This window comes from Oncorhynchus kisutch, linkage group LG29 (genome assembly GCF_002021735.2).
Source record: "Oncorhynchus kisutch isolate 150728-3 linkage group LG29, Okis_V2, whole genome shotgun sequence".
Lineage (NCBI taxonomy): Eukaryota > Metazoa > Chordata > Actinopteri > Salmoniformes > Salmonidae > Oncorhynchus > Oncorhynchus kisutch.
Window position 1 is genome coordinate 46,524,244 of NC_034202.2, and position 27,843 is coordinate 46,552,086.

Consider the following 27,843-nt stretch of genomic DNA (forward strand, 5'->3'; position numbering starts at 1 on the left):
AGTAGTTATTGTATGGCTGGTTATGATACCTACATAAGAGTGTCACAACCCACATAACCTACAACAGTAGTTATTGTATGGCTGGTTATGATACCTACATAAGAGTGTCACAACCCACATAACCTACAACAGTAGTTATTGTATGGCTGGTTATGATACCTACATAAGAGTGTCACAACTCACAAAACCTACAACACAAGGTAAAACATTCAATTACTCCATAGCCTACTTGTTTATGTTATATAAACATTTCTCAAGTTGACCATATTAAAGTCTCATTGTAATTGCGTACATTTACGTCAGACATGCAGCTACCCCAGTGCTCTGTTGCTGATGATATGTAGGAGCAGATTACTCTACTATGTAGGAGCAGATTTCAGGAGCAGCACAAGACACCCTCTATGTGACTGATGACTGGGATGGATGTAGGAGCAGATTTCAGGAGCAGGACAAGACACCCTCTATGTGACTGATGACTGATATAAGGACACGTACGTGATTGGCCTATCTGGTTTATATGATTAGGATGGTCATAATGCTTCATGACAGTGTCATAACGTGCATTTTCTACATCTTATTTAAAATATGCTGGGGAAAAAAACATGACTAAAGAATTCATTACAACAACGGACTAAATTTGAGTTTTGACACTCTTATGTAGGTTTCATAACCAACCATAAAATAACAATATATTTCACAACAGGTGAGTTATTATGATATGGTTATGACTAGTGTTATAACGTGTTATGACCTAGGGGTCAAGTAAAGTGATACTGCATTCTTAGTCAGCATAGTAGTGGAAAGGTTTGGGGCAGTAGAGCAGAGGCCTGCCAGAACACCGTACATCACGGTGAACTAGAGACATGTCAAAATCCACAAGATCAAACTGAAGAGTCCTCAAGAATTCAGGACAAGGAGGCCAGTCAGGAGTAACGACCAACCTTAAGAGAGCTATGGATAGCTCTCTTAAGCGTACAAGGTCTACATGTACAGCCCTCTGTTACTCAAGCGGCTCTGGAAGATCCCGAAGGTCATCTGGAGGAGAGGAAAGGTTGAGATTTGATTCCACAACAGTGGAGATTCGCCAAAAGATTTTGGATCTCAAAGGAAGAAGAGTCCAAGAGAATCGGCCAGTTCAGGATCACATTGCTAAGTGTTGAAGGAACGATTTTCTTCAGCATTGTAGCGAGGTGACTTGTAGATTTACTCTCTAAGAATGGCTACATCGAACACATCGGTGCTAAAGGGAGGCCATCCCAAAAGTACTTGAACTGGAGAGCTGGCTGAGAGCAGTTGATCAGTCAGGACTGTCTGGCAAGTTTGGCAAGTTCAAGGCGTGGCTGTATCAGCATGGCATCCTCCCGAGGATAGTCTATTAATCTACGACTTTCCTGTCTCCAGTCTTCCTCAAGGAATTGGAGAGGAAGGTCAACAGCTATCTCTGAAGGTGGCTGGGATTGGACTAAGGAGATTGTGGACTTCAGGAAACAGCAGAGGGAACACCCCCCTATCCACATCGATGGAACAGTAGTGGAGAGGGTAGCAAGTTTTAAGTTCCTTGGCATACACATCACAGACAAACTGAACTGGTCCACTCACACAGACAGCATCGTGAAGAAGGCGCAGCAGCGCCTCTTCAACCTCAGGAGGCTGAAGAAATTCGGGTTGTCACCAAAAGCACTCACAAACTTCTACAGATGCACAATCGAGAGCATCCTGGCGGGCTGTATCACCGCCTGGTATGGCAACTGCACCGCCCTCAACCGTAAGGCTCTCCAGAGGGTAGTGAGGTCTGCACAACGCATCACCGGGGGCAAACTACCTGCCCTCCAGGACACCTACACCACCCGATGCTACAGGAAGGCCATAAAGATCATCAAGGACATCAACCACCCGAGCCACTGCCTGTTCACCCCGCTGTCATCCAGAAGGCGAGGTCAGTACAGGTGCATCAAAGCTGGGACCGAGAGACTGAAAAACAGCTTCTATCTCAAGGCCATCAGACTGTTAAACAGCCACCACTAACATTGAGTGGCTGCTGCCAACACACTGTCAATGACACTGACTCAACTCCAGCCACTTTAATAATGGGAATTGATGGGAAATGATGTAAATATATCACTAGCCACTTTAAACAATGCTACCTTATATAATGTTACTTACCCTACATTATTCATCTCATATGCATACGTATATACTGTACTCTATATCATCGACTGCATCCTTATGTAATACATGTATCACTAGCCACTTTAACTATGCCACTTTGTTTACATACTCATCTCATATGTTATACTGTACTCGATATCATCTACTGTATCTTGCCTATGCTGCTCTGTACCATCACTCATTCATATATCCTTATGTACATATTCCTTATCCCCTTACACTGTGTATAAGACAGTAGTTTTTTTTGGAATTGTTAGTTAGATTACTTGTTGGTTATTACTGCATTGTCGAACTAGAAGCACAAGCATTTCGCTACACTCGCATTAACATCTGCTAACCATGTGTATGTGACAAATAAAATTTGATTTGATTTGATTTGATTTGGATTGCCTAGGAGACTGAGCAGCATCACCCTCTATGGGAACAGCAACAAACAGCTGCTGAAGTCCCTGAAAGATCAAGGTGACTCGGGCCAGGGAAGTGATACATTACAGGGAGTGGAGTGACCCAAAGGTGGGCTAAGGGAGGATAGTGGTCAATACAGGGTGGAAGTAGAGAGCAGAGGAAGACGTGCTACAGGCTGAGTCTCGGCTGCACCACAGTGTTCTGGTTGGAGCATTGACTAAGGGAAGAGCCGGTCTGGGAACCTTCTCTGGGAACCTTCTTTACGACACTCCCAAGGGGAAGGAGAGAAGCAGGTTGGTTCAGGAGGAGGTGATAACAGCTGTGGAAGAGGAGAGGAATGAGACAGCAAGTGAGACTAGATGAGGTGAGAGCAGGCGGTGGACAGGAAAGTCTTGTGGACTGACCTCTGGCAGGCAGAACCACACCGCATTAAGTTCCTGATCCAGGGAGTGCATGATGTCCTACCCAGCTCACCAAACCTGTTCTGCTGTGGGGAAAGTGCATGCCCGCTACGCCCCAAGACAGGGACACTGGAGCACATTTTAGGTTGTTGTCCTAAAGCTCTGGGAGGGGGCTGTTATTGCTGGCGCCAGGACAAGGTTCTCAAGACCACTGGACAAGATACACTGCACAGCAATCGGCTACAAGAAATAAGCAATCTGCACTAGAATCAGAAGCAATCTGAAGCAATCTGCACAGGAATCACTGTCGTTCGAGCTGGAGAGAAGCCAGGCTTAGAATCCAAACCACCAGCAGGGATCCTAGCTACTGCTCTGTCAGGTAACAGCAGACCTGGAGAAACAGCTTGACTTCACACAGAATATTCTCAGCACTTTGTGACATCGGCTGATGTAAAAAAAAGGGTTTTTATAAATACAGTTGATTGATATTGTCAAGACAACCCTGAGACCAGACCATCACCTTGGTCTCAGAGTCCACAAAGACCATCATTATTCTGGAGCTGACAGTGCCTTGGAAAGTTTGTCTGGAGGAGGCATATGAGACAATGATGGCAAATACGAGGGACTGCTCATTGACTGCCGGAAGCAGGGTTGGAAGGTGGAAGGTTTTGCTGGGCAATCCTTCTACAGAGCCGCCAACATACCCGGCATCAATGGAGCGAAGAGGAGGAGAGCCATCGGCAGCACCATCGAGGCAGCTGAAAAAGCCTCAAGATACCCCTGGATCAAGAGAGGAGATCCATGGGAAGCAGCATAATGCCACCTGGACACAAGTCGGTGTCTGATCAACCTCGGGTGGGAAACCTGGGCGAGGGCGTCTGATGTTATAAGACCCAAAACACCCTATGACCCCAGGTTACATCACTGATAATGTGTCCAGGAGCATCAAGAGATGTATTCATTCAATTAGGAGCAGGAGAACACAGACCAGGAGGACACAGACGAGGAGAACACAGACCAGGATAACACAGACCAGGAGGAGATAGACCAGAACACAGACCAGGAGAAGACAGACCAGGAGGACACAGACCAGGAGGACACAGACCAGGAGGAGATAGACCAGAACACAGACCAGGAGAAGACAGACCAGGAGGACACAGACCAGGAGAACACAGACCAGGAGGACACAGATGAGGAGAACACAGACCAGGATAACACAGACCAGGAGGACACAGACCAGGAGGAGATAGACCAGAACACAGACCAGGAGAAGACAGACCAGGAGGACACAGACCAGGAGGACACAGACCAGGAGGAGATAGACCAGAACACAGACCAGGAGAAGACAGACCAGGAGGACACAGACCAGGAGGACACAGACCAGGAGAACACAGACCAGGAGGACACAGACGAGGAGAACACAGACCAGGATAACACAGACCAGGAGAACACAGACCATGAGGAGACAGACCTGGAGGAGACAGACCAGGAGGACACAGACCAGGAGGACACAGACCAGTAGGAGATAGACCAGGAGAACACAGACCAGGAGGAGATAGACCAGAACACAGACCAGGAGAAGACAGACCAGGAGGACACAGACCAGGAGAACACAGACCAGGAGGACACAGACGAGGAGAACACAGACCAGGATAACACAGACCAGGAGAACACAGACCATGAGGAGACAGACCAGGAGGAGACAGACCAGGAGGACACAGACCAGGAGAACACAGACCAGTAGGAGATAGACCAGGAGAACACAGACCAGGAGGACACAGACAAGGAGGAGACAGACCTGGAGGAGACAGACCAGGAGGACCCAGACCAGGAGGACACAGAGGGAGATAGAACAGGAGAACACAGACCAGGAGAACACAGACCAGATTAATAATCCTGGGGGTCCCTGCACCCCTCATTGGTAGTATTAATACTCCCAGGGGTCCCTGCGCCCCAAACTGATAGTAGTAATAACCCCGGGGGTCCCTGCGCCCCAAACTGATAGTAGTAATACCCCCGGGGGTCCCTGCGCCCCAAACTGATAGTAGTAATACCCCCAGGGGTCCCTGCTCCCCAAACTCGTCGTATTAATACTCCCGGGGGTCCCTGCTCCCCAAACTGGTCGTATTAATACTCCCGGGGGTACCTGCTCCCCAAACTGGTCGTATTAATACTCCCGGGGGTCCCTGCTCCCCAGATTGGTAGTATTAATACTCCCGGGGGTCCCTGCTCCCCCACTTGGTAGTATTAATACTCCTGGGGGCCCTGTGCCCCACATTGGTAGTATTAATACTCCTGGCGGTCCCTGTGCCCCAGATTGGTAGTATTAATACTCCTGGGTGTCCCTGCGCCACAGATTTGGAAAGACAAAATACCTATCAAACTACCCTACAAACAAACAAATTTGTCGTTTGGACATCCTCAGAACGTCAGGGGATTGTGTCATAGTCCCCTGGACGTCCTTAGGACGTCCCCTGTTTGCTGGGTGGTCAACTGTATTGTAATATTTTTTGTAGCCTTATACCTGAGTCTATTTGCATCACAGCTGTCAGCGTCAGAGGCTTGGACGCAGGTCACAAACTGTCCCCTGGGGGCCAGCTCGCTTAAGTACACTTCGTACAGCGATTGGCTGAAGGAAGGAGGGTTGTCGTTGGTGTCTGTAACCAAAACCATGACATTGACCTCGCTGCTCAGGGCAGGGTCGCCGCTGTCGGTTGCCCTGATGATGAAGGTGTATTGTTGCATGGTTTCGTAGTCGAGTGTGCGTGCGGTGAGGATCAGTCCGCTGCTGCTATCGATGTGGAAGAAGTCGGTACTGTTGTAGATGTCTGACAGGATCTGGTAACGAACCAACGAGTTACGCTCTGAGTCACTGTCCAACGCCAACACCTGGGGGAAGAGATATATGTAGTCAAATTGGTCCTCAAACGCTCAACGTTATTGTTATTGATTCACTGACACATCAAGCCGACCTGGGTCAGATGTATTTATATCATTACATTCAGTGGTTTCCTGTTTCAGTTGTTGTCATCTATCACCCACCAGCCCTTAGAGACTTCCTCAATGAACTTGACACCTTGGTAAGCTTATTTCCTTGACGATGGCTCAGCGTTCTTCAACCTCCTGAAGTCTGCCTTCGATTAATTTCTTTCCAACTCTCTCTTTCCCATCCTTGCCTCTTTTCACCTCATCTTTTCCCAGTCCCCTCCCACTCACAAGGCAGGTAATATGCTTGACCTCACCTTTTCCCAGTCCCCTCCCACACACAAGACAGGCAATATACTTGACCTCACCTTTTCCCAGTCCCCTCCCACACACAAGACAGGCAATACGCTTGACCTCACCTTTTCCCAGTCCCCTCCCACACACAAGGCAGGCAATATGCTTGACCTCACCTTTTCCCAGTCCCCTCCCACACACATGGCAGGCAATACGCTTGACCTCACCTTTTCCCAGTCCCCTCCCACACACAAGACAGGCAATACGCTTGACCTCACCTTTTCCCAGTCCCCTCCCACTCACAAGGCAGGCAATACGCTTGACCTCACCTTTTCCCAGTCCCCTCCCACTCACAAGGCAGGCAATACGCTTGACCTCAACTTTTTCCAGTCCCCTCCCACTCCTAAAGCAGGCAATACGCTTGACCTCATCTTTTCCCGGTCCCCTCCCACTTTCCCAGTCCCCTCCCACTTTCTCAGTCCCCTCCCACTTTCCCAGTCCCCTCCCACTTTCCCAGTCCCCTCCCACTTTCCCAGTCCCCTCCCACTTCCCCGGTCCCCTCCCACTTTCCCGGTCCCCTTCCACTTTCCCAGCCCCCTCCCACTTTCCCAGTCCCCTCCCACTTTCCCAGCCCCCTCCCACTCACAAGGCAGAAGAGTAAAGGTTACCTCATCTTTATTATTCAGTCAACGACTCAATCATGGACATTCTTACTGACAGTTGTAGCTGCTTTGCGTAATGTATTGTTGTCTCTACCTTCTTGCCCTTTGTGCTGTTGACTGTACCCAATAATGTTTCTACCATGTTTTGTGCTGCTACCATGGTGTGTTGCTACCATGTTGTTGTCATGTTGTGTTACTACCGTGCTGTGTTGTTGTCTTAGTATGTATCTCTTTATGTAGTGTTGTCTCTCTTGTCGTGATGTGTGTCTTGTCCTACATTTCTAATTTAAATATTTGTTCTCCTACTAATCTCACTGCAACCTCCTCCAGGTCTCTGTTCTCCTACTAATCTCACTGCAATCTCCTCCAGTTCTCTGTTCTCCTACTAATCTCACTGCAACCCTCCTCCAGGTCTCTGTTCTCCTACTAATCTCACTGTAACCCCCTCCAGGTCTCTGTTCTCCTACTAATCTCACTGTAACCCCCTCCAGGTCTCTGTTCTCCTACTAATCTCACTGCAACCTCCTCCAGGTCTCTGTTCTCCTACTAATCTCACTGCAACCTCCTCCAGGTCTCTGTTCTCCTACTAATCTCACTGCAACCCTCCTCCAGGTCTCTGTTCTCCTACTAATCTCACTGCAACCCTCCTCCGGGTCTCTGTTCTCCTACTAATCTCACTACAACCTCCTCCAGGTCTCTGTTCTCCTACTAATCTCACCGCAACCTCCTCCAGGTCTCTGTTCTCCTACTAATCTCACTGTAACCCCCTCCAGGTCTCTGTTCTCCTACTAATCTCACTGTAACCCCTCCAGGTCTCTGTTCTCCTACTAATCTCACTGTAACCTCCTCCAGGTCTCTGTTCTCCTACTAATCTCACTACAACCTCCTCCAGGTCTCTGTTCTCCTACTAATCTCACTGTAACCTCCTCCAGGTCTCTGTTCTCCTACTAATCTCACTGTAACCCCCTCCAGGTCTCTGTTCTCCTACTAATCTCACTGTAACCCCCTCCAGGTCTCTGTTCTCCTACTAATCTCACTGTAACCCCCTTCAGGTCTCTGTTCTCCTACTAATCTCACTGTAACCCCCTCCATGTCTCTGTTCCCCTACTAATATCACTGTAAACCTCCTCCAGGTCTCTGTTCTCCTACTAATTTCACTGTAACCCTCGTCCAGGTCTCTGTTCTCCTACTAATCTCACTGTAACGCCCTCCAGGTCTCTGTTCTCCTACTAATCTCACTGTAACCCCCTCCAGGTCTCTGTTCTCCTACTAATCTCACTGTACCCCCCCCCCCTCCAGGTCTCTGTTCTCCTACTAGTCTTACTGTAACCACCTCCAGGTCTCTGTTCTCCTACTAATCTCACTGTACCCCCCCCCCCCTCCAGGTCTCTGTTCTCCTACTAATCTCACTGTAACCCCCTCCAGGTCTCTGTTCTCCTACTAATCTCACTGCAACCTCCTCCAGGTCTCTGTTCTCCTACTAATCTCACTGCAACCCTCCTCCAGGTCTCTGTTCTCCTACTAATCTCACTGCAACCCTCCTCCAGGTCTCTGTTCTCCTACTAATCTCACTACAAACCTCCTCCAGGTCTCTGTTCTCCTACTAATCTCACTGCAACCCTCCTCCAGGTCTCTGTTCTCCTACTAATCTCACTGTAACCTCCTCCAGGTCTCTGTTCTCCTACTAATCTCACTGCAACCCCCTCCAGGTCTCTGTTCTCCTACTAATCTCACTGCAACCCTCCTCCAGGTCTCTGTTCTCCTACTAATCTCACTGTAACCCCCTCCAGGTCTCTGTTCTCCTACTAATCTCACTGCAACCCCCCTCCAGGTCTCTGTTCTCCTACAAATCTCACTGTAACCCCCTCCAGGTCTCTGTTCTCCTACTAATCTCACTGTAACCCTCCTCCAGGTCTCTGTTCTCCTACTAATCTCACTGTAACCCCCCCCTCCAGGTCTCTGTTCTCCTACTAATCTCACTGTAACCCCCTCCATGTCTCTGTTCCCCTTCTAATATCACTGTACCCCTTCCAGGTCTCTGTTCTCCTACTAATTTCACTGTAACCCTCCTCCAGGTCTCTGTTCTCCTACTAATCTCACTGTAACCCCCTCCAGGTCTCTGTTCTCCTACTAATCTCACTGTAACCCCCTCCAGGTCTCTGTTCTCCTACTAATCTCACTGTACCCCCCCCCCCCCCCCTACAAGTCTCTGTTCTCCTACTAGTCTTACTGTACTCCCCCCCCCTCCAGGTCTCTGTTCTCATACTAATCTCACTGTAACCCCCTCCAGGTCTCTGTTCTCCTACTAATCTCACTGCAACCTCCTCCAGGTCTCTGTTCTCCTACTAATCTCACTGCAACCCTCCTCCAGGTCTCTGTTCTCCTACTAATCTCACTGCAACCCTCCTCCAGGTCTCTGTTCTCCTACTAATCTCACTACAACCTCCTCCAGGTCTCTGTTCTCCTACTAATCTCACTGCAACCCCCTCCAGGTCTCTGTTATCCTACTAATCTCACTGTAACCCCCTCCAGGTATCTGTTCTCCTAATAATCTCACTGCAACCCTCCTCCAGGTCTCTGTTCTCCTACTAATCTCACTGTAACCCCCTCCAGGTCTCTGTTCTCCTACTAATCTCACTGCAAACCCCCCTCCAGGTCTAACTTCTCCTACTAATCTCACTGTAACCCCCTCCAGGTCTCTGTTCTCCTACTAATCTCACTGCAACCTCCTCCAGGTCTCTGTTCTCCTACTAATCTCACTGCAACCTCCTCCAGGTCTCTGTTCTCCTACTAATCTCACTGCAACCCTCCTCCAGGTCTCTGTTCTCCTACTAATCTCACTGCAACCCTCCTCCAGGTCTCTGTTCTCCTACTAATCTCACTACAACCTCCTCCAGGTCTCTGTTCTCCTACTAATCTCACCGCAACCTCCTCCAGGTCTCTGTTCTCCTACTAATCTCACTGTAACCCCCTCCAGGTCTCTGTTCTCCTACTAATCTCACTGTAACCCCCTCCAGGTCTCTGTTCTCCTACTAATCTCACTGTAACCTCCTCCAGGTCTCTGTTCTCCTACTAATCTCACTACAACCTCCTCCAGGTCTCTGTTCTCCTACTAATCTCACTGTAACCCCCTCCAGGTCTCTGTTCTCCTACTAATCTCACTGTAACCCCCTTCAGGTCTCTGTTCTCCTACTAATCTCACTGTAACCCCCTCCAGGTCTCTGTTCTCCTACTAATCTCACTGTAACCCCCTTCAGGTCTCTGTTCTCCTACTAATCTCACTGTAACCCCCTCCATGTCTCTGTTCCCCTACTAATATCACTGTAAACCTCCTCCAGGTCTCTGTTCTCCTACTAATTTCACTGTAACCCTCGTCCAGGTCTCTGTTCTCCTACTAATCTCACTGTAACCCCCTCCAGGTCTCTGTTCTCCTACTAATCTCACTGTAACCCCCTCCAGGTCTCTGTTCTCCTACTAATCTCACTGTACCCCCCCCCCCCTCCAGGTCTCTGTTCTCCTACTAGTCTTACTGTAACCACCTCCAGGTCTCTGTTCTCCTACTAATCTCACTGTACCCCCCCCCCCTCCAGGTCTCTGTTCTCCTACTAATCTCACTGTAACCCCCTCCAGGTCTCTGTTCTCCTACTAATCTCACTGCAACCTCCTCCAGGTCTCTGTTCTCCTACTAATCTCACTGCAAACCCTCCTCCAGGTCTCTGTTCTCCTACTAATCTCACTGTAACCTCCTCCAGGTCTCTGTTCTCCTACTAATCTCACTGCAACCCTCCTCCAGGTCTCTGTTCTCCTACTAATCTCACTGTAACCTCCTCCAGGTCTCTGTTCTCCTACTAATCTCACTGCAACCCCCTCCAGGTCTCTGTTCTCCTACTAATCTCACTGCAACCCTCCTCCAGGTCTCTGTTCTCCTACTAATCTCACTGTAACCCCCTCCAGGTCTCTGTTCTCCTACTAATCTCACTACAACCTCCTCCAGGTCTCTGTTCTCCTACTAATCTCACTGCAACCCTCCTCCAGGTCTCTGTTCTCCTACTAATCTCACTGTAACCTCCTCCAGGTCTCTGTTCTCCTACTAATCTCACTGCAACCCCTTCCAGGTCTCTGTTCTCCTACTAATCTCACTGCAACCCTCCTCCAGGTCTCTGTTCTCCTACTAATCTCACTGTAACCCCCTCCAGGTCTCTGTTCTCCTACTAATCTCACTGCAACCCCCCTCCAGGTCTCTGTTCTCCTACAAATCTCACTGTAACCCCCTCCAGGTCTCTGTTCTCCTACTAATCTCACTGTAACCCTCCTCCAGGTCTCTGTTCTCCTACTAATCTCACTGTAACCCCCCCCTCCAGGTCTCTGTTCTCCTACTAATCTCACTGTAACCCCCTCCATGTCTCTGTTCCCCTTCTAATATCACTGTACCCCCTCCTCCAGGTCTCTGTTCTCCTACTAATTTCACTGTAACCCTCCTCCAGGTCTCTGTTCTCCTACTAATCTCACTGTAACCCCCTCCAGGTCTCTGTTCTCCTACTAATCTCACTGTAACCCCCCTCCAGGTCTCTGTTCTCCTACTAATCTCACTGCAACCTCCTCCAGGTCTCTGTTCTCCTACTAATCTCACTGCAACCCTCCTCCAGGTCTCTGTTCTCCTACTAATCTCACTGCAAACCCTCCTCCAGGTCTCTGTTCTCCTACTAATCTCACTACAACCTCCTCCAGGTCTCTGTTCTCCTACTAATCTCACTGCAACCCCCTCCAGGTCTCTGTTATCCTACTAATCTCACTGTAACCCCCTCCAGGTATCTGTTCTCCTAATAATCTCACTGCAACCCTCCTCCAGGTCTCTGTTCTCCTACTAATCTCACTGTAACCCCCTCCAGGTCTCTGTTCTCCTACTAATCTCACTGCAACCCCCCTCCAGGTCTCTGTTCTCCTACTAATCTCACTGTAACCCCCTCCAGGTCTCTGTTCTCCTACTAATCTCACTGTAACCCTCCTCCAGGTCTCTGTTCTCCTACTAATCTCACTGTAACCCCCCCCTCCAGGTCTCTGTTCTCCTACTAATCTCACTGTAACCCTCCTCCAGGTCTCTGTTCTCCTACTAATCTCACTGTAACCCCCTCCAGGTCTCTGTTCTCCTACTAATCTCACTGTGACCCCCTCCAGGTCTCTGTTCTCCTACTAGTCTCACTGTAACCTCCTCCAGGTCTCTGTTCTCCTACTAATCTCACTGTAACCTCCTCCAGGTCTCTGTTCTCCTACTAATCTCACTGTAACCCCCTCCAGGTCTCTGTTCTCCTACTAATCTCACTGCAAACCCTCCTCCAGGTCACTGTTCTCCTACTAATCTCACTGTAACCCCCTCCAGGTCTCTGTTCTCCTACTAATCTCACTGTAACCCCCTCCAGGTCTCTGTTCTCCTACTAATCTCACTGTAACCTCCTCCAGGTCTCTGTTCTCCTACTAATCTCACTGTAACCCCCCCCCCCTCCAGGTCTCTGTTCTCCTACTAATCTCACTGTAACCTCCTCCAGGTCTGTGTTCTCCTACTAATCTCACTGTAACCTCCTCCAGGTCTCTGTTCTCCTACTAATCTCACTGTAACCCCCTCCAGGTCTCTGTTCTCCTACTAATCTCACTGTGACCCCCTCCAGGTCTCTGTTCTCCTACTAATCTCACTGTAACCCCCTCCAGGTCTCTGTTCTCCTACTAATCTCACTGTAACCCTCCTCCAGGTCTCTGTTCTCCTACTAATCTCACCGTAACCCCCTCCATGTCTCTGTTCCCCTACTAATATCACTGTACCCCCCCCCCCTCCAGGTCTCTGTTCTCCTACTAATCTCACTGTAACCCCCCCCCCCCCTCCAGGTCTCTGTTCTCCTACTAATCTCACTGTAACCTCCTCCAGGTCTCTGATCTCCTACTAATCTCACTGTAACCCCACCCCCCTCCAGGTCTCTGTTCTCCTACTAATCTCACTGTACCCCCCCCCCCCCCTCCAGGTCTCTGTTCTCCTACTAGTCTTACTGTAACCACCTCCAGGTCTCTGTTCTCCTACTAATCTCACTGTACCCCCCCCCCCCCTCCAGGTCTCTGTTCTCCTACTAATCTCACTGTAACCCCCTCCAGGTCTCTGTTCTCCTACTAATCTCACTGCAACCTCCTCCAGGTCTCTGTTCTCCTACTAATCTCACTGTAACCTCCTCCAGGTCTCTGTTCTCCTACTAATCTCACTGCAACCCCCTCCAGGTCTCTGTTCTCCTACTAATCTCACTGCAACCCTCCTCCAGGTCTCTGTTCTCCTACTAATCTCACTGTAACCCCCCTCCAGGTCTCTGTTCTCCTACAAATCTCACTGTAACCCCCTCCAGGTCTCTGTTCTCCTACTAATCTCACTGTAACCTCCTCCAGGTCTCTGTTCTCCTACTAATCTCACTGTAACCCCCCCCTCCAGGTCTCTGTTCACCTACTAATCTCACTGTAACCCCCTCCGTTCTCTGTTCCCCTTCTAATATCACTGTACCCCCTCCTCCAGGTCTCTGTTCTCCTACTAATTTCACTGTAACCCTCCTCCAGGTCTCTGTTCTCCTACTAATCTCACTGTAACCCCCTCCAGGTCTCTGTTCTCCTACTAATCTCACTGTAACCCCCTCCAGGTCTCTGTTCTCCTACTAATCTCACTGTACCCCCCCCCCCCCCCTACAGGTCTCTGTTCTCCTACTAGTCTTACTGTAACCCCCTCCAGGTCTCTGTTCTCCTACTAATCTCACTGTACTCCCCCCCCCCCTCCAGGTCTCTGTTCTCCTACTAATCTCACTGTAACCCCCTCCAGGTCTCTGTTCTCCTACTAATCTCACTGCAACCTCCTCCAGGTCTCTGTTCTCCTACTAATCTCACTGCAACCCTCCTCCAGGTCTCTGTTCTCCTACTAATCTCACTGCAAACCCTCCTCCAGGTCTCTGTTCTCCTACTAATCTCACTACAACCTCCTCCAGGTCTCTGTTCTCCTACTAATCTCACTGCAACCCCCTCCAGGTCTCTGTTATCCTACTAATCTCACTGTAACCCCCTCCAGGTATCTGTTCTCCTAATAATCTCACTGCAAACCCTCCTCCAGGTTTCTGTTCTCCTACTAATCTCACTGTAACCCCCTCCAGGTCTCTGTTCTCCTACTAATCTCACTGCAAAACCCCCCTCCAGGTCTCTGTTCTCCTACTAATCTCACTGTAACCCCCTCCAGGTCTCTGTTCTCCTACTAATATCTCACTGTAACCCTCCTCCAGGTCTCTGTTCTCCTACTAATCTCACTGTAACCCCCCCCCTCCAGGTCTCTGTTCTCCTCCTACTAATCCGACTGTAACCCTCCTCCAGGTCTCTGTTCTTCTACTAATCTCACGGTAACCCCCTCCAGTCTCTGTTCTCCTACTAATCTCACGGTGACCCCCTCCAGGTCTCTGTTCTCCTACTAGTCTCACTGTATCCTTCCTCCAGGTCTCTGTTCTCCTACTAATCTCAACTGTAACCTCCTCCAGGTCTCTGTTCTCCTACTAATCTCACTGTAACCCCCTCCAGGTCTCTGTTCTCCTACTAATCTCACTGCAAACCCTCCTCAGGTCTCTGTTTCTCCTACCAATCTCACTGTAACCCCCTCCAGGTCTCTGTTCTCCTACTAATCTCACTGTAACCCCCTCCAGGTCTCTGTTCTCCTACTAATCTCACTGTAACCTCCTCCAGGTCTCTGTTCTCCTACTATCATCACTGTAACCCCCCCCCTCCAGGTCTCTGTTCTCCTCCTACTAATCTCACTGTAACCTCCTCCAGGTCTCTGTTCTCCTACTAATCTCACTGTAACCCTCCTCCAGGTCTCTGTTCTCCTACTAATCTCACTGTAACCCCCTCCAGGTCTCTGTTCTCCTACTAATCTCACTGTAACCCCCTCCAGGTCTCTGTTCTCCTACTAATCTCACTGTAACCCCCTCCAGGTCTCTGTTCTCCTACTAATCTCACTGTAACCCCCTCCAGGTCTCTGTTCTCCTACTAATCTCACTGTCCCCCCCGTACCCCCCCCCCCCCCCAGGTCTCTGTTCTCCTACTAATCTCACTGTACCCCCCCCACCCCCCCCCCCCTCCAGGTCTCTGTTCTCCTACTAATCTCACTGTAACCCCCTCCAGGTCTCTGTTCTCCTACTAATCTCACTGTAACCCCCCCCCCCCTCCAGGTCTCTGTTCTCCTACTAATCTCACTGTAACCCCCCCCCCCTCCAGGTCTCTGTTCTCCTACTAATCTCACTGTAACCCCTCCAGGTCTCTGTTCTCCTACTAATCTCACTGTAACCCCCCCCCCTCCAGGTCTCTGTTCTCCTACTAATCTCACTGTAACCCCCCTCCAGGTCTCTGTTCTCCTACTAATCTCACTGTAACCCCCTCCAGGTCTCTGTTCTCCTACTAATCTCACTGTAACCCCCTCCAGGTCTCTGTTCTCCTACTAATCTCACTGTAACCCCCTCCAGGTCTCTGTTCTCCTACTAATCTCACTACAACCCCCTCCAGGTCTCTGTTCTCCTACTAATCTCACTGTAACCCCCCCAGGTCTCTGTTCTCCTACTAATCTCACTGTAACCCCCTCCAGGTCTCTGTTCTCCTACTAATCTCACTGTAACCCCCTCCAGGTCTCTGTTCTCCTACTAATCTCACTGTAACCCCCTCCAGGTCTCTGTTCTCCTACTAATCTCACTGTAACCCCCTCCAGGTCTCTGTTCTCCTACTAATCTCACTGTAACCCCCCTCCAGGTCTCTGTTCTCCTACTAATCTCACTGTAACCCCCTCCAGGTCTCTGTTCTCCTACTAATCTCACTGTAACCCCCTCCAGGTCTCTGTTCTCCTACTAATCTCACTGTAACCCCCTCCAGGTCTCTGTTCTCCTACTAATCTCACTGTAACCCCCCTCCAGGTCTCTGTTCTCCTACTAATCTCACTACACCCCCTCCAGGTCTCTGTTCTCCTACTAATCTCACTGTAACCCCCTCCAGGTCTCTGTTCTCCTACTAATCTCACTGTAAACCCCCTCAAGGTCTCTGTTCTCCTACTAATCTCACTGTGCAACCCCTTCCAGGTCTCTGTTCTCCTACTAATCTCACTGTAAACCCCTCCAGGTCTCTGTTCTCCTACTAATCTCACTGTAACCCCCTCCAGGTCTCTGTTCTCCTACTAATCTCACTGTAACCCCCCTCCAGGTCTCTGTTCTCCTACTAATCTCACTGTAACCCCCTCCAGGTCTCTGTTCTCCTACTATCTCACGTAACCCCCTCCAGGTCTCTGTTCTCCTACTAATCTCACTGTACCCCCCTCCAGGTCTCTGTTCTCCTACTAATCTCACTGTAACCCCCTCCAGGTCTCTGTTCTCCTACTAATCTCACTGTACCCCCCTCCAGGTCTCTGTTCTCCTCCTACTATTCACTGTAACCCCCTCCAGGTCTCTGTTCTCCTACTAATCTCACTGTAACCCCCCTCCAGGTCTCTGTTCTCCTACTAATCTCACTGTAACCCCCCTCCAGGTCTCTGTTCTCCTACTAATCTCACTGCAACCCCCTCCAGGTCTCTGTTCTCCTACTAATCTCACTGTAACCCCCTCCAGGTCTCTGTTCTCCTACTAATCTCACTGTAACCCCCTCCAGGTCTCTGTTCTCCTACTAATCTCACTGTAACCCCCCTCCAGGTCTCTGTTCTCCTACTAATCTCACTGTAACCCCCTCCAGGTCTCTGTTCTCCTACTAATCTCACTGTAACCCCCTCCAGGTCTCTGTTCTCCTACTAATCTCACTGTAACCCCCTCCAGGTCTCTGTTCTCCTGTTCTCCTACTAATCTCACTGTACCCCTCCAGGTCTCTGTTCTCCTACTAATCTCACTGTAAACCCCCTCCAGGTCTCTGTTCTCCTACTAATCTCACTGTAACCCCCTCCAGGTCTCTGTTCTCCTACTAATCTCACTGTAACCCCCTCCAGGTCTCTGTTCTCCTACTAATCTCACTGTAACCCCCCCCTCCAGGTCTCTGTTCTCCTACTAATCTCACTGTAACCCCCTCCAGGTCTCTGTTCTCCTACTAATCTCACTGTAACCCCCTCCAGGTCTCTGTTCTCCTACTAATCTCACTGTGACCCCCCCTCCAGGTCTCTGTTCTCCTACTAATCTCACTGTAACCCTCCTCCAGGTCTCTGTTCTCCTACTAATCTCACTGTAACCTCCCCTCCAGGTCTCTGTTCTCCTACTAATCTCACTGTAACCCCCCCCTCCAGGTCTCTGTTCTCCTACTAATCTCACTGTAACCCCCCCCCTCCTCCAGGTCTCTGTTCTCCTACTAATCTCACTGTAACCCCCTCCAGGTCTCTGTTCTCCTACTAATCTCACTGTAACCCCCTCCAGGTCTCTGTTCTCCTACTAATCTCACTGTAACCCCCTCCAGGTCTCTGTTCTCCTACTAATCTCACTGTAACCCCCCCCCCCCTCCAGGTCTCTGTTCTCCTACTAATCTCACTGTAACCCCCTCCAGGTCTCTGTTCTCCTACTAATCTCACTGTAACCCCCTCCAGGTCTCTGTTCTCCTACTAATCTCACTGTAACCCCCTCCAGGTCTCTGTTCTCCTACTAATCTCACTGTAACCCCCTCCAGGTCTCTGTTCTCCTACTAATCTCACTGTAACCCCCTCCAGGTCTCTGTTCTCCTACTAATCTCACTGTAACCCCCTCCAGGTCTCTGTTCTCCTACTAATCTCACCGTAACCCCCCCAGGTCTCTGTTCTCCTACTAATCTCACTGTAACCCCCCCCCCTCCAGGTCTCTGTTCTCCTACTAATCTCACTGTAACCCCCCCCCCCAGGTCTCTGTTCTCCTACTAATCTCACTGTAACCCCCTCCAGGTCTCTGTTCTCCTACTAATCTCACTGTAACCCCCCCCCTCCAGGTCTCTGTTCTCCTACTAATCTCACTGTACCCCCCCCCCCCCCCTCCAGGTCTCTGTTCTCCTACTAATCTCACTGTAACCCCCTCCAGGTCTCTGTTCTCCTACTAATCTCACTGTACCCCCCCCCCCCCCTCCAGGTCTCTGTTCTCCTACTAATCTCACTGTAACCCCCTCCAGGTCTCTGTTCTCCTACTAATCTCACTGTAACCCCCTCCAGGTCTCTGTTCTCCTACTAATCTCACTGTAACCCCCTCCAGGTCTCTGTTCTCCTACTAATCTCACTGTAACCCCCTCCAGGTCTCTGTTCTCCTACTAATCTCACTGTAACCCCCTCCAGGTCTCTGTTCTCCTACTAATCTCACTGTAACCCCCCTCCAGGTCTCTGTTCTCCTACTAATCTCACTGTAACCCCCTCCAGGTCTCTGTTCTCCTACTAATCTCACTGTAACCCCCTCCAGGTCTCTGTTCTCCTACTAATCTCACTGTAACCCCCTCCAGGTCTCTGTTCTCCTACTAATCTCACTGTAACCCCCTCCAGGTCTCTGTTCTCCTACTAATCTCACTGTAACCCCCTCCAGGTCTCTGTTCTCCTACTAATCTCACTGTAACCCCCTCCAGGTCTCTGTTCTCCTACTAATCTCACTGTAACCCCCTCCAGGTCTCTGTTCTCCTACTAATCTCACTGTAACCCCCCCTCCAGGTCTCTGTTCTCCTACTAATCTCACTGTAACCCCCTCCAGGTCTCTGTTCTCCTACTAATCTCACTGTAACCCCCCTCCAGGTCTCTGTTCTCCTACTAATCTCACTGTAACCCCCTCCAGGTCTCTGTTCTCCTACTAATCTCACTGTAACCCCCTCCAGGTCTCTGTTCTCCTACTAATCTCACTACAACCTCCTCCAGGTCTCTGTTCTCCTACTAATCTCACTGTAACCCCCTCCAGGTCTCTGTTCTCCTACTAATCTCACTGTAAACCCCTCCAGGTCTCTGTTCTCCTACTAATCTCACTGCAACCCCCCTCCAGGTCTCTGTTCTCCTACTAATCTCACTGTAACCCCCTCCAGGTCTCTGTTCTCCTACTAATCTCACTGTAACCCCCTCCAGGTCTCTGTTCTCCTACTAATCTCACTGTAACCCCCCTCCAGGTCTCTGTTCTCCTACTAATCTCACTGTAACCCCCTCCAGGTCTCTGTTCTCCTACTAATCTCACTGTAACCCCCTCCAGGTCTCTGTTCTCCTACTAATCTCACTGTAACCCCCCCCTCCAGGTCTCTGTTCTCCTACTAATCTCACTGTAACCCCCTCCAGGTCTCTGTTCTCCTACTAATCTCACTGTAACCCCCCCTCCAGGTCTCTGTTCTCCTACTAATCTCACTGTAACCCCCTCCAGGTCTCTGTTCTCCTACTAATCTCACTGTAACCCCTCCAGGTCTCTGTTCTCCTACTAATCTCACTGTAACCCCCTCCAGGTCTCTGTTCTCCTACTAATCTCACTGTAACCCCCCTCCAGGTCTCTGTTCTCCTACTAATCTCACTGCAACCCCCTCCAGGTCTCTGTTCTCCTACTAATCTCACTGTAACCCCCTCCAGGTCTCTGTTCTCCTACTAATCTCACTACAACACCCTCCAGGTCTCTGTTCTCCTACTAATCTCACTGCAACCCCCTCCAGGTCTCTGTTCCCTACTAATCTCACTGTAACCCCCTCCAGGTCTCTGTTCTCCTACTAATCTCACTGTAACCCCCTCCAGGTCTCTGTTCTCCTACTAATCTCACTGTAACCCCCTCCAGGTCTCTGTTCTCCTACTAATCTCACTGCAACCCCCTCCAGGTCTCTGTTCTCCTACTAATCTCACTGTAACCCCCTCCAGGTCTCTGTTCTCCTACTAATCTCACTGTAACCCCCTCCAGGTCTCTGTTCTCCTACTAATCTCACTGTAACCCCCCCCTCCAGGTCTCTGTTCTCCTACTAATCTCACTGTAACCCCCTCCAGGTCTCTGTTCTCCTACTAATCTCACTGTAACCCCCTCCAGGTCTCTGTTCTCCTACTAATCTCACTGTAACCCCCTCCAGGTCTCTGTTCTCCTACTAATCTCACTGTAACCCCCTCCAGGTCTCTGTTCTCCTACTAATCTCACTGTAACCCCCTCCAGGTCTCTGTTCTCCTACTAATCTCACTGTAACCCCCTCCAGGTCTCTGTTCTCCTACTAATCTCACTGCAACCCCCCTCCAGGTCTCTGTTCTCCTACTAATCTCACTGTAACCCCCTCCAGGTCTCTGTTCTCCTACTAATCTCACTGTAACCCCCTCCAGGTCTCTGTTCTCCTACTAATCTCACTGTAACCCCTCCAGGTCTCTGTTCTCCTACTAATCTCACTGTAACCCCCCCCCCTCCAGGTCTCTGTTCTCCTACTAATCTCACTGTAACCCCCTCCAGGTCTCTGTTTCTCCTACTAATCTCACTGTAACCTCCTCCAGGTCTCTGTTCTCCTACTAATCTCACTGTAAACCCTCCAGGTCTCTGTTCTCCTACTAATTCACTGTGACCCCCTCCAGGTCTCTGTTCTCCTACTAATCTCACTGTAACCCCCTCCAGGTCTCTGTTCTCCTACTAATCTCACTGTAACCCCCTCCAGGTCTCTGTTCTCCTACTAATCTCACCGTAACCCCCTCCAGGTCTCTGTTCTCCCCTACTAATCACTGTACCCCCCCCCCCCCTCTCTGTTCTCCTCTTCTCCTCACTGTAATCTCTGTTCCCACTGTACCCCCCCCCCCCTCCAGGTCTCTGTTCTCCTACTAATCTCACTGTAACCCCCTCCAGGTCTCTGTTCTCCTACTAATCTCACTGTAACCCCCTCCAGGTCTCTGTTCTCCTACTAATCTCACTGTAACCCCCTCCAGGTCTCTGTTCTCCTACTAATCTCACTGCAACCCCCTCCAGGTCTCTGTTCTCCTACTAATCTCACTACAACCTCCTCCAGGTCTCTGTTCTCCTACTAATCTCACTGCAACCCTCCTCCAGGTCTCTGTTCTCCTACTAATCTCACTGTAACCTCCTCCAGGTCTCTGTTCTCCTACTAATCTCACTGCAACCCCCTCCAGGTCTCTGTTCTCCTACTAATCTCACTGCAACCCTCCTCCCAGGTCTCTGTTCTCCTACTAATCTCACTGTAACCCCCTCCAGGTCTCTGTTCTCCTACTAATCTCACTGCAACCCCCCTCCAGGTCTCTGTTCTCCTACAAATCTCACTGTAACCCCTCCAGGTCTCTGTTCTCCTACTAATCTCACTGTAACCTCCTCCAGGTCTCTGTTCTCCTACTAATCTCACTGTAACCCCCCCCCTCCAGGTCTCTGTTCACCTACTAATCTCACTGTAACCCCCTCCGTGTCTCTGTTCCCCTTCTAATATCACTGTACCCCTCCTCCAGGTCTCTGTTCTCCTACTAATTTCACTGTAACCCTCCTCCAGGTCTCTGTTCTCCTACTAATCTCACTGTAACCCCCTCAGGTCTCTGTTCTCCTACTAATCTCACTGTAACCCCCTCCAGGTTCTCTGTTATCCTACTAATCTCACTGTACCCCCCCCCCACCCTACAGGTCTCTGTTCTCCTACTAGTCTACTGTAACCCCCTCCAGGTCTCTGTTCTCTACTAATCTCACTGTACTCCCCCCCCCCTCAGGTCTCTGTTCTCCTACTAATCTCACTGTAACCCCCTCCAGGTCTCTGTTCTCCTACTAATCTCACTGCAACCTCCTCCAGGTCTCTGTTCTCCTACTAATCTCACTGCAACCCTCCTCCAGGTCTCTGTTCTCCTACTAATCTCACTGCAACCCTCCTCCAGGTCTCTGTTCTCCTACTAATCTCACTACAACCTCCTCCAGGTCTCTGTCTCACTACTAATCTCAACTGCTGTAACCCCCTCCAGGTCTCTGTTCTCCTACTAATCTCACTGTAACCCTCCTCCAGGTCTCTGTTCTCCTACTAATCTCACTGTAACCCCCTCCAGGTCTCTGTTCTCCTACTAATCTCACTGCAACCCCCCTCCAGGTCTCTGTTCTCCTACTAATCTCACTGTAACCCCCTCCAGGTCTCTGTTCTCCTACTAATCTCACTGTAACCCCCTCCAGGTCTCTGTTCTCCTACTAATCTCACTGTAACCCCCCCCTCCAGGTCTCTGTTCTCCTACTAATCTCACTGTAACCCCCTCCAGGTCTCTGTTCTCCTACTAATCTCACTGTAACCCCCTCCAGGTCTCTGTTCTCCTACTAATCTCACTGTAACCCCCTCCAGGTCTCTGTTCTCCTACTAATCTCACTGTATCCCCCTCCAGGTCTCTGTTCTCCTACTAATCTCACTGTAACCTCCTCCAGGTCTCTGTTCTCCTACTAATCTCACTGTAACCCCCTCCAGGTCTCTGTCTTCCTACTAATCTCACTGCAACCCTCCTCCAGGTCTCTGTTCTCCTACTAATCTCACTGTAACCCCCTCCAGGTCTCTGTTCTCCTACTAATCTCAAGGTAACCCCCTCCAGGTCTCTGTTCTCCTACTAATCTCACTGTAACCTCCTCCAGGTCTCTGTTCTCTACTAATCTCACTGTAACCCCCCCCTCCAGGTCTCGTTCTCCTACTAATCTCACTGTAAACCTCCTCCAGGTCTGGTTCTCCTACTAATTCTCACGTAACCTCCTCCAGGTCTCTGTTCTCTTACTAATCTCACTGTAACCCCCTCCAGGTCTCTGTTCTCCTACTAATCTCACTGTGACCCCTCCAGGTCTCTGTTCTCCTACTAATCTCACTGTAACCCCCTCCAGGTCTCTGTTCTCCTACTAATCTCACTGTAACCCTCCTCCAGGTCTCTGTTCTCCTACTAATCTCACCGTAACCCCCTCCATGTCTCTGTTCCCCTACTAATATCACTGTACCCCCCCCCCCCTCCAGGTCTCTGTTCTCCTACTAATCTCACTGTAAACCCCCCCCCCCCCCCTCCAGGTCTCTGTTCTCCTACTAATCTCACTGTAACCCCTCCAGGTCTCTGTTCTCCTACTAATCTCACTGTAACCCCCCCCCCTCCAGGTCTCTGTTCTCCTACTAATCTCACTGTACCCCCCCCCCCCTCCAGGTCTCTGTTCTCCTACTATCTCACTGTAACCCCCTCCAGGTCTCTGTTCTCCTACTAATCTCACTGTAACCCCCCCCTCCAGGTCTCTGTTCTCCTACTAATCTCACTGTAACCCCCTCCAGGTCTCTGTTCTCCTACTAATCTCACTGCAACCTCCTCCAGGTCTCTGTTCTCCTACTAATCTCACTGCAACCCTCCTCCAGGTCTCTGTTCTCCTACTAATCTCACTGTACTCACTGCAACCTCCTCCAGGTCTCTGTTCTCCTACTAATCTCACTACAACCCCCTCCAGGTCTCTGTTCTCCTACAATCCTACCTCTCCAGGTCTCTGTTCTCCTACTAATCTCACTGCAACCCTCCTCCAGGTCTCTGTTCTCCTACTAATCTCACTACAACCTCCTCCAGGTCTCTGTTCTCCTACTAATCTCACTGCAACCCTCCTCCAGGTCTCTGTTCTCCTACTAATCTCACTGTAACCTCCTCCAGGTCTCTGTTCTCCTACTAATCTCACTGCAACCCCCCTCCAGGTCTCTGTTCTCCTACTAATCTCACTGCAACCCTCCTCCAGGTCTCTGTTCTCCTACTAATCTCACTGTAACCCCCTCCAGGTCTCTGTTCTCCCTACTAATCTCAACTGCAACCCCCCTCCAGGTCTCGGTTCTCCTACAAATCTCACTGTAACCCCCTCCAGGTCTCTGTTCTCTACTAATCTCACTGTAACCCTCCTCCAGGTCTCTGTTCTCCTACTGATCTCACTGTAACCTCCTCCAGGTCTCTGATCTCCTACTAATCTCACGGTAACCCCACCCCCCTCCAGGTCTCTGTTCTCCTACTAATCTCACTGTACCCCCCCCCCCTCAGGTCTCTGTTCTCCTACTAGTCTACTGTAACCACCTCCAGGTCTCTGTTCTCCTACTAATCTCACTGTACCCCCCCCCCTCCAGGTCTCTGTTCTCCTACTAATCTCACTGTAACCCCCTCCAGGTCTCTGTTCTCCTACTAATCCACTGCACACCTCCTCCAGGTCTATGTTCTCCTACTATCTCACTGCAACCCTCCTCCAGGTCTACTGTTCTCCTACTAATCTCACTGCAACCCTCCTCCAGGTCTCTGTTCTCCTACTAAATCTTCACTACAACCTCCTCCAGGTCTCTGTTCTCCTACTAATCTCACTGTAACCTCCTCCAGGTCTCTGTTCTCCTACTAATCTCACTGCAACCCTCCTCCAGGTCTCTGTTATCCCTACTAATCTCACTACCAACCTCCTCCAGGTCTCTGTTCTCCTATCTCACTGCAACCCTCCTCCAGGTCTCTGTTCCTCCTACTAATCTCAACTGTAACCTCCTCCAGGTCTTGTTCTCCTACTCCACATCCTCACTGCAATCCCCCTCCAGGTCTCTGTTTCTCCCTACTAATCTCACTGCCACCCTCCTCCAGGTCCTCTGTTCTCCCTACTAATCTCACTGTACCCTCCTCCAGGTCTCTTTATCCTACTAATCTCACTGCAACCCCCTCCAGGTCTCTGTTCTCCTACTAATCTCACTGTAACCCCCTCCATTGTCTGTTCTCCTACTAATCTCACTGTAACCCCTCCTCCAGGTCTCTGTTTCTCCTACTAATCTCACTGTACCCCCCCCCTCCAGGTCTCGTGTTCTCCTACTATCGTCACTGTAACCCCCTCCAGGTCTCTGTTCTCCTACTAATCATCAACTGTACCCCCCCCCCTCCAGGTCTCTGTTCTCCTACTAATCTCACTGTAACCCCTCCAGGTCTATGTTCTCCTACTAATCTCACTGCAACCTCCTCCAGGTCTCTGTTCTCCTACTAATCTCACTGCAACCCTCCTCCAGGTCTCTGTTCTCCTACTAATCTCACTGCAACCCTCCTCCAGGTCTCTGTTCTCCTACTAATCTCACTACACCTCCTCCAGGTCTCTGTTCTCCTACTAATCTCACTTCAAACCCCCTCCAGGTCTCTGTTATCCTACTAATCTCACTGTAACCCCCTCCAGGTATCTGTTCTCCTAATAATCTCACTGCAACCCTCCTCCAGGTTTTGTTCTCCTACTAATCTCACGGTAACCCCCTCAGGTCTCTGTTCTCCTACTAATCTCACTGCAACCCCCCTCCAGGTCTCTGTTCTCCTACTAATCTCACTGTAACCCCCTCCAGGTCTCGTTCTCCTACTAATCTACTGTAACCCTCCTCCAGGTCTCTGTTCTCCTACTAATCTCAACTGTATACCCCCCACCCTCCAGGTCTCTGTTCTCCTACTAATCTCACTGTAACCCTCCTCCAGGTCTCTGTTCTCCTACTAATCTCACTGTAACCCCCTCCAGGTCTCTGTTCTCTACTAATCTCACTGTGACCCCCTCCAGGTCTCTGTTCTCCTACTAGTCTCACTGTAACCTCCTCCAGGTCTCTGTTCTCCTACTAATCTCACTGTAACCTCCTCCAGGTCTCTGTTCTCCTACTAATCTCACTGTAACCCCCTGCCAGGTCTCTTGTTCTCCTACTAATCTCACTGCAACCCTCCTCCAGGTCTCTGTTCTCCTACTAATCTCACTGTAACCCCCTCCAGGTCTCTGTTCTCCTACCTAATCTCACTGTAACCCCCTTCCAGGTCTCTGTTCTCCTACTAATCTCACTGTAACCTCCTCCAGGTCTCTGTTCTCCTACTAATCTCACTGTAAACCCCCCCCCCTCCAGGTCTCTGTTCTCCTACTAAATCTCACTGTACCTCCTCCAGTCCTGTGTTCTCCTACTAATCTCACTGTAAACCCTCCTCCAGGGTCTCTGTTCTCTTACTAATCTCACTGTACCCCCTCCAGTCGCTGTTCTCCTACTAATCTCACTGTGGACCCCCCTCCAGGTCTCTGTTCTCCTACTAATCTCACTGTAACCCCTCCAGGTCTCTGTTCTCCTACTAATCTCACTGTAACCCTCCTCCAGGTCTCTGTTCTCCTACTAATCTCACCGTAACCCCCTCCATGTCTCTGCTCCCTACTATATATCACTGTACCCCCCCCCCCCTCCAGGTCTCTGTTCTTCTCCTACTATCTCACTGTAACCCCCCCACACCCCCCCACCCTCCAGGTCTCTGTTCTCCTACAATCTCACTGTAACCTCCTCCAGGTCTCTGATCTCCTACTAATCTCACTGTAACCCCACCCCCCTCCAGGTCTCTGTTCTCCTACTATCTCACTGTACCCCCCCCCTCCCAGGTCTCTGTTCTCCTACTAGTCTTACTGTAACCACCTCCAGGTCTCTGTTCTCCTACTAATCTCACTGTACCCCCCCCCCCTCCAGGTCTCTGTTCTCCTACTATCTCACTGTAACCCCCTCCAGGTCTCTGTTCTCCTACTAATCTCACTGCCAACCTCCTCCAGGTCTCTGTTTCTCCTACTAATCTCACTGCAACCCTCCTCCAGGTCTCTGTTCTCCTACTAATCTCACTGCAACCCTCCTCCAGGTCTCTGTTCTCCTACTAATCTCACTACAACCTCCTCCAGGTCTCTGTTCTCCTACTAATCTCACTGCAACCCTCCTCCAGGTCTCTGTTCTCCCACTAATCTCACTGTAACCTCCTCCAGGTCTCTGTTCCTCCTACTAATCTCACTGCAACCCCCTCCAGGGTCTCTGTTCTCCTACTACTCTCACTGCAACCCTCCTCCAGGTCTCTGTTCTCCTACTAATCTCACTGTAACCCCCTCCAGGTCTCTGTTCTCCTACTATCTCACTGCAACCCCCCTCAGGTCTCTGTTCTCCTACAAATCTCACTGTAACCCCCTCCAGGTCTCTGTTCTCCTACTAATCTCACTGTAACCCTCCTCCAGGTCTCTGTTCTCCTACTAATCTCACTGTAACCCCCCCCTCCAGGTCTCTGTTCTCCTACTAATCTCACGTAACCCCCTCCATGTCTCTGTTCCCCTTCTAATATCACTGTACCCTCCTCCTCCAGGTCTCTGTTTCTCCTACTAATTCACTGTAACCCTCCTCCAGGTCTCTGTTCTCCTACTAATCTCACTGTAACCCCCTCCAGGTCTCTGTTCTCCTACTAATCTCACTGTAACCCCCTCCAGGTCTCTGTTCTCCTACTAATCTCACTGTACCCCCCCCCCCCCTACAGGTCTCTGTTCTCCTACTAGTCTTACTGTAACCCCCTCCAGGTCTCTGTTTCTCCTACTAATCTCACTGTTACTCCCCCCCCCTCCAGGTCTCTGTTCTCCTACTAATCTCACTGTAACCCCCTCCAGGTCTCTGTTCTCCTACTAATCTCACTGCAAACCTCCTCCAGGTCTCTGTTCTCCTACTAATCTCACTGCAACCCTCCTCCAGGTCTCTGTTCTCCTACTATCTCACTGCAACCCTCCTCCAGGTCTCTGTTCTCCTACTAATCTCACTACAACCTCCTCCAGGTCTCTGTTCTCCTACTAATCTCACTGCAACCCCCTCCAGGTCTCTGTTATCCTACTAATCTCACTGTAACCCCCTCCAGGTATCTGTTCTCCTAATAATCTCACTGCAACCCTCCTCCAGGTCTCTGTTCTCCTACTAATCTCACTGTAACCCCCTCCAGGTCTCTGTTCTCCTACTAATCTCACTGCAACCCCCCTCCAGGTCTCTGTTCTCCTACTAATCTCACTGTAACCCCCTCCAGGTCTCTGTTCTCCTACTAATCTCACTGTAACCCTCCTCCAGGTCTCTGTTCTCCTACTAATCTCACTGTAACCCCCCCCTCCAGGTCTCTGTTCTCCTACTAATCTCACTGTAACCCTCCTCCAGGTCTCTGTTCTCCTACTAATCTCACTGTAACCCCCTCCAGGTCTCTGTTCTCCTACTAATCTCACTGCTGACCCACTCCAGGTCTCTGTTCTCCTACTAGTCTCACTGTAACCTCC

At 50.2% G+C, this 27,843-nt stretch overlaps 1 protein-coding gene across 1 annotated transcript in view; it reads right to left on the bottom strand.

Annotated features, from left to right (window-relative positions):
- The window catches only part of fat3b (FAT atypical cadherin 3b), a 333,323-nt gene that overhangs the window by 81,945 nt on the left and 223,535 nt on the right, over positions 1-27,843 (bottom strand). The window contains 1 exon segment of the mRNA XM_031809102.1: positions 5,500-5,864. Within this exon segment, the coding sequence (XP_031664962.1) occupies positions 5,500-5,864 (365 nt within the window).